The following is a 13759-nucleotide window of genomic DNA, read 5'->3' as shown; positions in this document are numbered from 1 at the left end:
GCTGTGCTATACTAGATTCATGTTCTATACTACATTCAAATTGAATATTTCATCTTAATTAATCTGAAATCCCTGAAATTAACTATTGAATGTATTCGATTTAATGTCTCTCTTTAACTCATTTAATATTTAGTTTAAAGTTATAATAATATTAAAAAAAAAAAATCTAGACCTTCTCCTCTTTCCGTCTCGTGAAAAGTTGAATCATTATTTGCGGATCGAAAGATCAATAAGTGGCTCAATCCCCCGCGATCTCGTGCAAAACAAGCCCGAGGGTGACTGAAACTATTAATCCTATGTCCATAGGGGGGTACGATACGAAAGGTTAGAGAGAACGAGGGGAGAACGCTGGTTTCCTATGTTTTCTACACCCCCGCAAAGTCGAGGCGATCCTATACGTGCGAACCGTGACAGATGCGACGCAGCCCCCGCTCTTAATTTCGGGGATACGAGTCGGTAGAGTAGAATATAACGAAGGGAGCGAAATCTTGTGGCCACCCTCTCGTTTAACTTCGTTAATCCGATTGTTCCTCAACGGGCCGTGGTGGTCGCGTTAAAAGCGCCGCGATGGGAATATACACTTGTCGTCATGGGGTTTTGCGTGCACTCTTAAAAACTTAAGGAGCTTAAATATTCCAGTAAGCATTTATTACCAAAACCATTCACATCTTTGTCTCTCATCTTGATCGCGACTATATCGTAAATGTTTTCGATGCGCGCAACGTTTTCGTAAAATTCGTTAATGGCGCGGGGCGAGCAGTATGAATGCCGCTTTGTTGTGTCGTCACCATTAGTATCTAAATAGTCGAAAATTAATCGTACCGAGAAAAGAGGTCCGAGCGTTCACCGGTGAATCTCTGTAAGTCGTCAAAAAGAGGGCCAACAAAGGCTACACACGCCGAGACGAAGAAAAAGAGCTCGGATAAAGATCTCGTTCCTCCATCAAGTATACCCAACATACCTGTGTACGTTTCTTCCTCGAAGCTCCGATCTTTATTCCGTCCGTAGCACGAGCCTAACTCGAGATAGTCATTTATGAGCAACACGATACATACATTCTTTCGTCGTTTTATTACGACAGCGGCATCAAAGGACCCCCCTCCTCTCCCGTATAATTATGAAAGAATCTTATAAAATTATCCAATAACACTGATTCCGCAACTATCGTACTGTACTACTGTACTTTACATATTACATACGCATCAATCTAATCGCGCGCGAATCGAAACGATTAGAAGGACCGGCGAGAGTTCGGTGACTCTTATATCTTTGCTCCGTTACTATGTACTCGCTCCTAATCGTCATTCTGAATAGCGTGGATGGTAACTTAATACGATTGTTTACCGCGTGTCTCGCGCGATGCATCACGTGCACGCGAGATGTTTTCCATAATTGCGTTAACGCGCGCCTCACAACTTTCCGTAGACGGCTCTTCGTGTACTCTCTTTCTACCCTTCTCTCTCTCTTTTTCTCATTCTTTCTGCTTTCTTTCTCTCACCTGCCATATCTCTCGGTCGTTTTTGCCTCGAGCCGCGTACGCGTTATTATTATTTCAGCATGACGAGAGACTCGCACATTGCCACCTTACGTAATGCACATAATGGGAGGCAAAACAGAAAAAAACGAAAGAGAAAGAGACAATGAAAGAGAGAGAGAGAGAGAGAGAGAGAGAGAGAGAGAGAGAGAGAGAGAGAGAGAGAGAGAGAGAGAGAGAGAGAGAGAAAAACTCCGGCAGGCAGTCTAGGAGAAAGGGCGACGAGCAGAGCCTCTCCTTTGCGGAGAGAGAGAGAGAGAGAGAGAGAGAGAGGGAGATCTCGCCTCCTAAGTCTCTAGGTAGCTCAGCAAAGATCACGGCGTCGGGCGTGGGAACAAGGCCCCTCCTGCTACGAGACCTAGCCTGGCGTTGTGTAGATGTATGAGCGAGTGAGTGAGCGAGCGTGCGCGCGCGCGCAGAGAAAATTACCACCGACTTCCTCGGCGTGCTGCTTAACAGTACCTCGAGTGCCTTATCGGAACGGTCCGTAACCCCTCGTTCAAAGTCGTTCCTACGTAGGTGCACGCGACTCCGCAGCCTGTTGCGTCTCTCACTCACCTTCTCCGCCTTCTTGTCCCTTTTTTTTTTTTTTCCTTCTTCAACGTCTAAGGTCGCGTGCCGGAAAGATATCTGATCTCGTCACCTCGATATCATTAATTCGCAATAAGCTATTGGAGAAAGTAATTTATAAAATAATTATACAGCTAACGGAATTATATTTGATCACGTCATTGTTGTTATTATTATTAAAGTCAAGGATTAATATTTTATAAATTAATGGGAATTTTTATTCAGACTATCGCGGCTATTTATTTTTCTACTGTTGCTTATTCGATTAAAATCTTGAGTTATTCCACGTCACGGTTCGTCGAACTTGAACGAAGCAGAAGCACGCCAGGATGCGCCGATTATGGTGGCTTATCAGACTACACGGCACGTTCATCTTTTTTTCTTCGCGGCTGATAGTAGTCGATGCAGAAATAGATTTGATTGTAGTCAATGAGCCGGAGGGGAGAACGAAGCTCGGTCAAGGCTTCGTTTATTTACATCGTGCAAAGTGCATCGCGTTCACATCGTCGTCGAGACGAACGATATATGCTCTCGTAAAGGCGTCCGATTTCCCCCGCAAAGGTCCCAGCACGGATTACTTTCACTTTGACAATAGTCGCGAATCAATTAGAATTATTTCAATAACGTGGCGAGCGCATAAATAATTTCTTTTTAAATGTCACAGATTTTTTTATTCGAGTAAAATGAAAAAAGCGTTATTTATATTTTAATACAACTTAAAGAAAAAGAGTGCTTTTTTTATAAAAAAAAAAAAGCAGTGTTAAAAATAGAAATGACGCACATTGCGCGCTGGTCGCATATAGCAAGAGTAAAGGGACACGAAGTGGAAATACATAGATAGATTGAACAAAGTCAATCTCAATTTCCAATCCGACAAACTTCGACCTCAATAAAGTGTCTCTTCCTAAGCTATGACGAGCAAAAGGCAAAGCAAGATATACCCATGTGTTATCGTTTCATTTGCAATTTTCTTGCGCTTGCAATTTGTTGCTACTCGCAACATCTGTTACTTTGCTGCCGGCGGAGTCATAGTCGCATCTCGTTGGAAACGAGATTTTAATTAAACTCGGTCCCGAAGAGACGCGACGCGACGCAGCATCGCGGCGGCGCGGCGGCTCATCAGACGCGCCGAGAGATAGATTCACCGCGTTGCAGTCTACGAAGGTGCACTTCCGCGCAAATGTGTGTCACGGGTTTCCCACGAGATGCACCGGCGAATGGCGGCATAGGCGCGGGCATAGACCAATTACTACGACCCAAGAGATTTCTCGCGTTGACTCGCGCGATTTGCGTGAAGAGCCTATCGGTCGCCCTGGAAAACAGCCCGCCGCGTCGTTTAATGACAGTCACGACGATGAATCGGCGTCAAAAGCCGGCGATTATTCAGCGGATTATCGATGTTCGCATAACTGTTCAGGCAATACGTCATATCGCGGTCGGGATTTAATCTCCTCGACTCTGAATAGTCCGTATTAAGTCCTTGGATAACGTGACCTCTCGATAAAAATTTGTCAAAAAAAGAAAAGAAAAAAAAAAATGTGCTAAATTCTTGATAAATTTAGATTGATTATTGTTCCAGATTTTTCTAAAAATTATTTAAATAAAAGAAAAGATTCGCGATTTAATTAAAGCTACTAGGAAGATTAGAAAAAAAAAAAAAAAAAAAAAATTTTAATATTCACGTGTAAAAGTCGACCTTGCTTTCGAGAAATGAAATTGTTGCCAAGAAACATCAGAGTGCATTTTGCGAAGATGCACCGGCCAAGTTCAGCTGTCTAGCCTTAAGGCATACTAGTACGGCAGCGGCGAATAAGTGGCCGATCGCGAGGGGTAAATGGAGTCATGGTTTGCTCCAACGTCGGGGCCAACAAGAACACCGACGAGAGATGCAACGGTATACAAGTATACATCATAACATTCCCACGGCCGGGCGTCTCTACCGACCGAGATGCGTCTCGAGAATCACGTCTTGCGTGACTAATCGTGGCTAAACAACGACGCGTAGTACAATCCGCGGGATTGTACTTGTACACTATTAATACTTTCGGCGCGATGCGCTTCGTTTGCTCTTTCCCATGTACGTGTAGTTGAAAATCACAGTCGTGTTTTCGCCATCTTAGCGACTTTGAATCTGCTGATGATTATTCAATTTGATTTATTCTAACAGTTAGTCTAACAATAAGTGCGATTATAATCCTACAGACGTCGCGTCGTAATTAATTTTCGAAATGAATATTAAAAAATGATTAATTAATTAGAAATATATTTTCTCGCAACGTATTATTTTATATTTGTTATTTCGTAAAATGTACGAAGAAAAAGAAATTAATTTGCGATTTGTAGAAATGAACAGACATCAATTTATTTATGTCATAATTAAGTTTCAGAAATCGATCTCGTTTTAAGAGTTAACATTGATGTTTTGATCGGCAAAACTGCTTTTCATATGTATTTAATAACATTTCTAGAATAGCATTCAATATCCTTGGATTTATTCCAGTTCTTTTTATTAGTCTCCATAATGACGTAATAAAATGTAGCCCATACTTTATGAGATTAATACACGAGTTCCTGGAAAAAGAACTCTAGCTAGTTGATTTCGTCAGATTTGGCAATAGTGCCTTGTCGCGGGCGAAATACTTTTTCGGATGACTGGTCGAAACTGTGCGAGAAATACGAGTAAAAGGAGTGAAAAAGAAGAGCCGGCGACGACGATGTTTGTATGGCACGCAATCGCCCGACCTCGCCGTCGAAACGGATTTTACGCGACGAAAGCGACGCTTATAATCCTCGCGTAAAATCCTGAAAATCCGTATATTACACTTTTTACACGGCGTTGCACCGCGGCTGTAACGGTTCCGCGTGCGAGCAAGGAGAAAAAAAAAAAAACCGCGCGACCGCGTTCTCGAGACGAGGGGAATTAGAAATTACAATTAACACGTTTCCTAATATGCGTACCTTACCGGGAGCGTGAGAAATCGAACGGTGTTTCGCGATTTTTACCGATGTCGCGATTATTATTATTCCATCGATCTCGACGATACTCGATTCGACTGATTGTTAGGGATTAGGATCCACCGTTGATTTCCCATCACATTAGGTATTTCTTCTCATCGTTTAATTATAAACTGGAAACTCTCGTGAGTGAACTGCAGATGTTTACGTAAATGCATATTTTGCTAAAAAAAAGAAAAACATACTTATGAACCACAAACCATTCTCGTAATATGAGACGATAAATGTTTAACGACTTATTAATTCCTGACAGAATATTTATCATCTTTTACGTTTTTTGTCAGCTTAATTTAAGATTTCCGACATGATACAATATTTTCTGTCGCGATAAACATTATTTTCCTCGTATACCGATCCATGGATATATTAAAGCGTTCCTCTTTCGCTTGTACAAATACAGAGGAAACGCAGCAAGTTGACGAGCAAAGTCATCAAGGTGTAAATCGACACCTTCCTCTTGCCCGTACATTGTTATAACGGTGGTTTTTTTTCGGCCGCATCCGTTTTGCAGAGAAAGCGGATCGCACTTCGATACTTGACGTCCGCGCGCGGGTTGCTTCCGGTACGAAACGTGCGGTTTCCGGCGCGCATACAATATCAACGCAAAACGCGCCTCGGCATATCGATAGTCAGTAAGAACGAGGCTCTCGTGAGTGCCGGTTGGATCGACGCGGCACTCCCGGTTTACTTTCAAATCGACAACACAAAGACTTCTAAAGTGTTCTACGCTATCTCTCTCGCAAAAGCTTCTTCAAAATTTATATAATTATTTGATTAGCAATTCATTGTAATAGATATTATTGTCTGCGCGTCGTGCGGCCTACGAGTGATAAATCAAAGTGAGCGTGTTCGTGAACGACAGGGTGACAAATGATGGTGTCTAATATTTAAAGAACCACGGATGAATATTAATAAACGTTATTAAAAATATTGCCGATATCGTATCGACGTGATTTTAGAGAAGGATTTTCTCTTGACGTTGATGTACTGACCCCCCCCCCCCCCCCCGTTCCCGTCTTCGCCTCAAGATATTATTCCCGCATTCCGGATCGGCAAGCCGGAATTATGAAATGCCGCCGGTGTGGAAAGGCCGTCGTGTGTCGACGTGCCCTGATGAAAGGTGCGCTTTTGTATCCGACAGTTTCCCTGCTCTATCCCTCTTTTCCCTGCGTTGTTGGAGCAGAACTCCTTTGTTCCTCATCTGCAAAGTGCTTATCTGTCTCGAGGTGAATTTCCCGAGAACGCGCTAGAACATGGTCGATGGCCTATTTCTTGCGGCGACGCTAACTTTGATTCCTTTGACAAGAAGAGAAATCAAGCAATGACGCCTACACGTAGCGCGAAAACGATCGGTCGAAACGATTTTTTCATTTTTTTTTTCAACCATGTTCGTAAATTAAAGATGATGTTTATAATTGTTGGTTTATTCTAGCAGTATGTATAAACAGTTAATAATTTTTAGTTTTTTTTTGAAAAATATTAGAAATTGATCTCTTTGATATTTTTATATATGTTTTTATTGATGTTTACATGATGTTTACATTTACAAACAGTACGTCAATATTTTTGAATCTTGGATATTTGACGTGTTTTGTTGTTCAACGCGAGCCTTCTGCGCGTAACATATTAAAAAATAATGGTGTGACATACTGCTCTTCGTATAATAATCTGAAGTAAAAAAATTTGTTTTAACTTTATTCCGTACGACAGTTTTAGGATATTAAATTTAATTAGAATTTGAAAATTTAATATTTAATATTTTTTTACCTTTAAGAAATAAAAACAATTTTAATAAAATAGATATATCTAATTTTATAATGATTACACTACTTTGTTATTTTTCAATTTTTTTCCGATAAAATTAGATTCACAAATATCCTATGGAATAAAACATTTTATTTCAATTACTCGAGCAACAACATGTCGCGCTGTCGAATAATGTATTTTTTAAACCAAAAAAAAAAGCTAAATATTCAAGATTTAAAAGTATTGACGTATTTAAACATCAATAAAAATATATGTAAAATGCCTAAAAAAAAAAAAAAAAAATAAACCTAATATTAAAAAAAAAAAAAAATTCCAAAATGACCTTTTTTTCACTGCTAGAGCAAGCCGGGCCTTTAAATTTTATCTCGAAATTTTATACAAAAATATACAACACCTTTGTGATTTTCTAAGGTTTACATATCCAGGAAGAATAAAGTCAATGTTAATTTTTTTCTCGAACTTGTCATAATTACATGGCGGCCTTGAGCAGAAATAAACATTACATATATGCATATGATGCACACATTCCAGCGATGTTAGTACATAAATTACGAAACACATTTTTGTGAAATAAGAAACTCTCTCAATTGAAACTCGATATATTCGCACGCAGAGACATATCTGCCGAGATAATAGATGGATAGCTACATATATACAATCGTACATGAATATCGCGCGAATAATACTTATAAAGTACCGTTATACAATGATGGATACTTTCTGTTGCAGCGCCCAGATCCTCGAGCGCGGGTACCAACAACCTGCCGCCGTTGACGTTTCACCACGTTCACGGTGACAACATCAGGCTGTGCAATGGCGGCACGATCGCCCGGAGGCACGAGAGCTTTTGCAAGGGTGTCACCTTTAGCGCCAGACCCGTGCGAGTAGGCGAGAAGGTAAGTTTTTTTCGCCGACGCAATTTTTAAATTCAATCCCGCTAATTGTGGGAAACCAACGACTATCGTTTCGCTCGAGTGACCGCCGATCGCATTTCTCGAATATTAGAACAGACTATTGCCGGCAATCGTGAACGATTACTCGGGGAGGAAGGGAGGGGCAGAGGTTTTTTTTTTTATCACGCGAATCGTTTTGCATATCGTTTCACGTTAGAATTACGAGCTCGCGTCGCGCGGCTCGCATGAGCTTATCTTGTATATTTGTTATTTGTAGTGTTAGATAACGCGAGTGTGATTCGCATATCCATGCTAAACGGTGGTTTAAACTAAATGATTCTTGATGTTTTAAGCCGGTTGCTAAGACCTTCGTATAAATATATATAAAGACCGGTCGCTAATAGAGCGTGTGGGCGTCGTGTTAGGCGTTTTCGATTTCTGTACGATTGAAGCTAATCGTGCTGGCATAATGTCAAATTATAATAACGTGGGACGTGATTTGGACACAATTAATTCGCCAAGATGCCTCGGATAAAACTCCATTTTAGGCTCGATCGCACGATCGCTCGTCTCCGTCGTCATTTCCTGCTTTTTTTTTTTTTTTCTTTTTTTCTCATATAAGAAATTAATGAATTAAATTATCGATTAAACTACATGCTTTTTGTTGTTGTTGTTGTTGTATAACAGGTCTGCGTCAAGTTTCTGGAGATCTCCGACAATTGGAGCGGCGTGATCCGTTTCGGTTTCACCAGCAACGACCCGATCAACCTGCGAAGCGGTCTACCAAGATACGCGTGTCCGGATTTGACGAATAAGCCCGGTTACTGGGCTAAAGCCCTCGCCGAGCGGTTCGCTGAGAGGGATACGGTGCTCTTCTATTACGTCACATCGGCCGGCGACGTGCACTTTGGCGTCAATGGCGAGGAGAAGGGCCTCTTCTTCAGCGGCGTCGAGACTCGCGGTCCACTATGGGCGATCATTGACGTTTATGGCAACAGCACGGCCATCGAGTTTGTCGATCCGAATCGCCAACACTTCAACAACATCCGCAGGGGCGCCGAGCACAGCAACGAGGACAATGCGCAGCATAGCAGGCACTCGGCCATGGACGATGCCAGCAACGCCGGCCGAGACGTTGAAAGGATAATTGTACCGTCTATGCAAAGCATGTCGATTCATCACGAGCCTGACGTCGAGCTACCCGGGCTTAGGTTTCAACCTCCCGGCGTCATCTTCACTCCTTTGCCCTTCCACTCGTGAGTATCGATCGTGCTATAGGTCGTCTACTATGCGTTTCTCATCCGCATGATCTAGGTTTAGTTAATGCACGCTAGCGTGATGTGAAAAGGTTCTTGCACTTGCTGGCTTTAATTCGTCTCTACCTTTTTCTCTAATTCAGTCACGCGATCGAGAAAAAATGTTTCTCGAGCAACTTGTCCGCTTTGAAATACCATTTACGCGATTACATTTTCTTCTCATGCAAGTCGTGTCTAGTTAAATTAATAATTTTTACCAAATACTTTACTAAAGACTTTCTTCTGTAAAAAAGCTCACGTAAGTGATACGATATGCAAAAAAGGCGTCAAGTTATTTAACGAGCCTGCCAACGATTCGCTCTATCGCCGTTCAACCATACAGAACTAATTCGCCATCCGCTTTTCACGGTTTCCCAAGACTAACCGTTTCCTGGTTTTGTTTTTCCGCAGCACTCGGGGAAGGAACATCCGGTTCAGCAATCAACAGTGCGTGGCGACGCGCACCGACACGGAATTCTGTCACGGCTACGCGTTCACTGGTCGGCCGTTGCTGCTGGGTGAGCGACTGGTCGTGCAGATCCTCTCGACGGAGCCTATGTACGTCGGCGCTCTCGCTCTAGGCCTGACCTCGTGCGACCCGGCGCGACTCACGGCGGAGGACCTGCCGGACGACAGCGACTTACTACTGGATCGCCCCGAATACTGGGTAGTTTCAAAGGACGTGGCGTCGAGTCCACAGCCCGGCGACGAGATCGCCTTCACGGTCACGCACTACGGTGAGGTGCAAATGAGCAAGAACGGCGGCCCGCCCAACGTCGTCATGCACGTCGATCAAAGTCTTCAGCTGTGGGCATTCGTGGACGCCTACGGCAGTACTCAGCGTGTTAGAATGTTAGCTAGCAGACCGACCTCGCCGCCTCGACAGCGTCAGAGCAACCCGTCGCCTGCCAATATCGTTCAACAACAACAACAGCAACAGCAACAACAACAACAACAACAACAACAACACTCGAATCACAGCAACGCCGCCACGGAATTGTCGAGATTCTCCGAAATGGTGCAGTTTAAACCGGCCGTGGGTGGCGGTACCGTACTCGTCGTGAATCTGCCACCGCAAGCTGGTTACCCAACGCCACCGCCACCCACGCCGCAGCCCATCTATGCGTCCGCAACGCACAGGAATCCGCCAGCGCAGCCGGTGCATCTCTCCGCGGCCGCGGCCTCGCCCGCGTCCGCGCTCGCGCCGGTGCCACATCCCGGTTCCTCCAGACAGTCCTCGCCGCCGTTAACCGGGACTATGGCCAGCACCGGCTCGTCCACGTACGTCGACCCGGTCACCTATCAGAGCCTGGAAGGCACCCTGACGCACGCGTCGCACGCAACGTCGTCCCATCTGCAACAGTGGAGCGAAGGGCTGCAGCCGACGCTCGCCGGCCAACCGAGCGAATGCTCCATCTGCTACGAACGTAGCATCGACAGCGTGCTCTACATGTGCGGCCACATGTGTATGTGCTACACCTGCGCGATTCAGCAATGGCGTGGCAAGGGCGGCGGCCACTGTCCGCTCTGCCGGGCACCGATCCGCGATGTTATCCGCATTTACCGCTCCTGAATTGAGAGAACGTGCGAGTGAGAAAGCGAGAGCGAGAGCGAGAGCGAGAGCGAGAGAGAGAGAGAGAGAGAGAGAGAGAAATCGCGGATGTGTGTTTATACCCGGTTTTCACCGCCGCCACCGCGTCCATCACCGTGCTTCCGTCGTCTTGGTTTCCTTCCGCGTCGAATCCACAGCGCTTCATCCCCGTCGCGCTTCTCACCCGTGTATTTCCGACATGGAATTTTTAGCGACTGTCGGAACGAATAAAAAGGAACGTAGCAATCGAAGCGAAGCGGAAGTCGCCGTTTTCACACTGCCACTATATCTTTTTTTAATGAAACGTGAGGCGCACAAAATGTATAAGAAAGTAACGTAATTATTTCTCAGCGTGACACTTTGCGTAAAATTTTGTCAGGATCGCAAACCGCAATCCTGCTATTGCGTCGATCCGAAGATTATAATTACTAATTAAAATTAAGTACTTTCCAATGTGCCAACGAGACCGCGTTGTTGCTGTCAATTAACATGTCAATAGGTGGACCATCGCATCGTGCACAAGGAAAGCAGCGGTGCTTTCAAAATTGCGATCACTGCCGCCGTTACTTATCAGGCGAGAACACGGAGATGAATCGTCGCGGATTCGAACGAATGAGAGTGAGAGAGTGAGAGAGAGAGAGAGAGAGAGAGAGAGAGAGAGAGAGAGAGAGAGAGAGAGAGAGAGAGAGAGAGAGAAAGAAAGAGAGAATGAGTGACAAATCGCTGTAGTTGATTGAGTTTGCTTATATATCGATATACTGTCTATCAGTCAGCGAGTGAGAGAAACGCGTGAAATGAGTGCGATTACGTCATCGACGAAAAGAGACAGATCGATCCTAGATATTTTCGTAAGCGACATAATCGTCATTACAATTACCACAATTACTACTATCTCTGAACTATTACTACTACTATCGCTATACTATTACTATACTATCATACTACTCTTCCAGCCTTTAATTATTATTTTATTATAATTATTGCTCTATATATATATATATATATATATATATATATATATATATATATATATATTTATATATATTACTATTATTTTTATTATTATTAATATTAACACTATCGTTACTATCAATTATATTATTAGTTATTCGACCATTATAATTGTCTTTAATTATTCGCGAGCAGCTTTGTTTGCAACAATTGCTATTATTTTTACGATTTGCCAATTGTAGTATGATTGGTGAATTAACATAGTCATTATCTCGTAGCATGATTATTATTTAATGGACCGTGTAATTTACGTGTAATTTAACGCGAATTTTACCGACCTACGACGCCTAGGGCATTTGGAAAGCTTATTCCGCGCATTCCGCCGTCCTCTAGGACGATCGAAAGGATCTTGTTTGTCGTCCTACATCTTACAATTAGTCACGAGAAAGTGATGGGCTCGGGATACAAAATTTCTTTAGTTTTTTTTCAATCATTTTCGCCTCTTCAACGATAACACTTGAACGTTTATAATCGCCGCCAATGTTTGTCAGGCGGGGATTTTACCAAAGATCCTAAGCATTCCCCGCCCTTCGCGACACTTAACTCGCAGACAGTCAGCCCCCGAGGACGACAGCTCTCTTCAGTCGAATTGAACGACATCCGTTTTGCTGCAACGCTAAAACGTTTGACAGATCGTGGCACAAATACCGTGTTTTACGCGTTTGATTAATTATAACTGACAATCAGACTTTATAAGCGCAACTTTTTCACAAAAGTACTTTAATCTGAAAATATTTGCTTAATTCTCGGAGCAATGTTTTGTGCGTCTAGTGTTTTATTAGTCGCGTGTTTGTATAAAGTTTTTCATCTCGTAAAGACATTGCCCTAGGCAGTTCGCCTTTGAATGTCTTTGTAAACGCGAACTCGCATGACGCCCTTTGATCTGTTATCAACGAAACGAGGTTGTTCACGGCAAATATTGTAAAGAATTATGCGATTTTATTTTGCGATTCGTCTATCCGAGAAAGGAAGACGAGGAATTCTCTATAGTCGAGAGAAAATGAAACAATTTTCGAGCTAAAGGAGAGGGAGGGAGAAAGAGAGAGGCGAAGTGTCTGGCTCTTTAAATAATTAATTTTTAACGAGAAGCGAAGAAGGAACAATGTCCTTCTTTCGACTATAATAACGGATGCGCAATAAAGCGGTAGTGAAAATCTCTAGTCCAGCGAGCGGCAGGCTCACATTGTCAGTCTGCCAATCCAAAAAGTATGATAAAAAGAAAAGCGTTCTCCTCTTTTCCTTTTAAGCGAACGGAAAAGGGAGATAGGTAGAATACACAGGGAAAGTGAGAGAGAGAGACCGAGAAAATTTTATAGATACGAGGAGGAAGATGCAAATTATCACGTGCGTCTGCCAGAGAATGGCGTGTCCGAGATTCTATTAAAAAATTATAAACAATAGATTATTATTACTCTATTGATATGATACGACGATAAGAACGAGTCCAAAAAAAAAAAAAAAAAAAAAAAAAAAAACAAAAAAAAAACAAAAAAAAAAGTCGCTGACGAAACGTCGATAAAGCGAGAAAGAAAGAGTTAGAGTAAGAGAGAGTAATGCTTGATAATAATTACGAATGTTTATGATTAATCTAATCATCGTTATCGTTGTGATGAGCGTGATTAGTTGTCGTGTGTTATTCTGTCGTCAGCTTGGCCACGCCTCGATCATTTGCGCAACACTGTCGCCCTTATTATTATCGTAATTATACGACTAACGACTATTTAATTCGACATTATATTCACAAAGTTTAATACACCTGCGAGAGAGTACGTTTCTTTCTTTTTTTTTTTTTTTTTTTTTCGTCTTTTTTGCAATGTCTATTTTAAGTTTCTCATGTATCAGCGTAACATGCACAAATACGAAAACGTTTCACGATTTTTACACCACACTTACACACTTGAAGAAGAAGAAGAAAACGTTTTACGTGCGCGATGCGAGAGTTTCTCCGACCGTAATGTAAAGATGCCGACGGAAATTTATACATATGTAATATAATTCGCGCAGCCGCGTGCTGTTCTATACAATAAAAAGCCTATAATATCTACGAACGCTGTTACGTCTTTCTCAAATTCCCTTTCTCCAA

At 42.7% G+C, this 13759-nt stretch overlaps 2 protein-coding genes and 1 long non-coding RNA gene across 12 annotated transcripts in view; 1 reads left to right on the top strand and 2 right to left on the bottom strand.

Annotated features, from left to right (window-relative positions):
• Neur (E3 ubiquitin-protein ligase neur) overlaps positions 1–13720 on the top strand; it is a 56944-nt gene extending 43224 nt beyond the window's left edge. For 6 of the 8 annotated variants that reach the window (XM_072909847.1, XM_072909851.1, XM_072909844.1 and 3 more), the window contains exons 2-4: positions 7616–7782; positions 8467–9035; positions 9486–13720. In XM_072909847.1, the coding sequence (XP_072765948.1) occupies positions 7616–7782; positions 8467–9035; positions 9486–10647 (1898 nt within the window). In that variant the 3' untranslated portion in view covers positions 10648–13720. Of the gene's footprint in view, positions 1–1738; positions 3999–4023; positions 6240–7615; positions 7783–8466; positions 9036–9485 lie in introns of those variants that run through there. The other 2 variants (XM_072909849.1, XM_072909848.1) reach the window with 2 other exon arrangements.
• LOC140675408 (uncharacterized) overlaps positions 1–13759 on the bottom strand; it is a 150105-nt gene that overhangs the window by 29431 nt on the left and 106915 nt on the right. The window lies entirely within an intron of this gene.
• On the bottom strand, positions 6575–7617 carry LOC140675412 (uncharacterized). The gene is made up of 2 exons (XR_012048393.1): positions 7281–7617; positions 6575–6787 (listed from the first exon to the last, which is right to left on the bottom strand). It is a non-coding gene; the product is annotated as an uncharacterized lncRNA (long non-coding RNA).

Source organism: Anoplolepis gracilipes, chromosome 17 (assembly GCF_047496725.1).
Source record: "Anoplolepis gracilipes chromosome 17, ASM4749672v1, whole genome shotgun sequence".
NCBI classification, from domain to species: Eukaryota; Metazoa; Arthropoda; class Insecta; order Hymenoptera; family Formicidae; genus Anoplolepis; species Anoplolepis gracilipes.
This window is presented reverse-complemented; position numbering and strand designations above follow the sequence as displayed.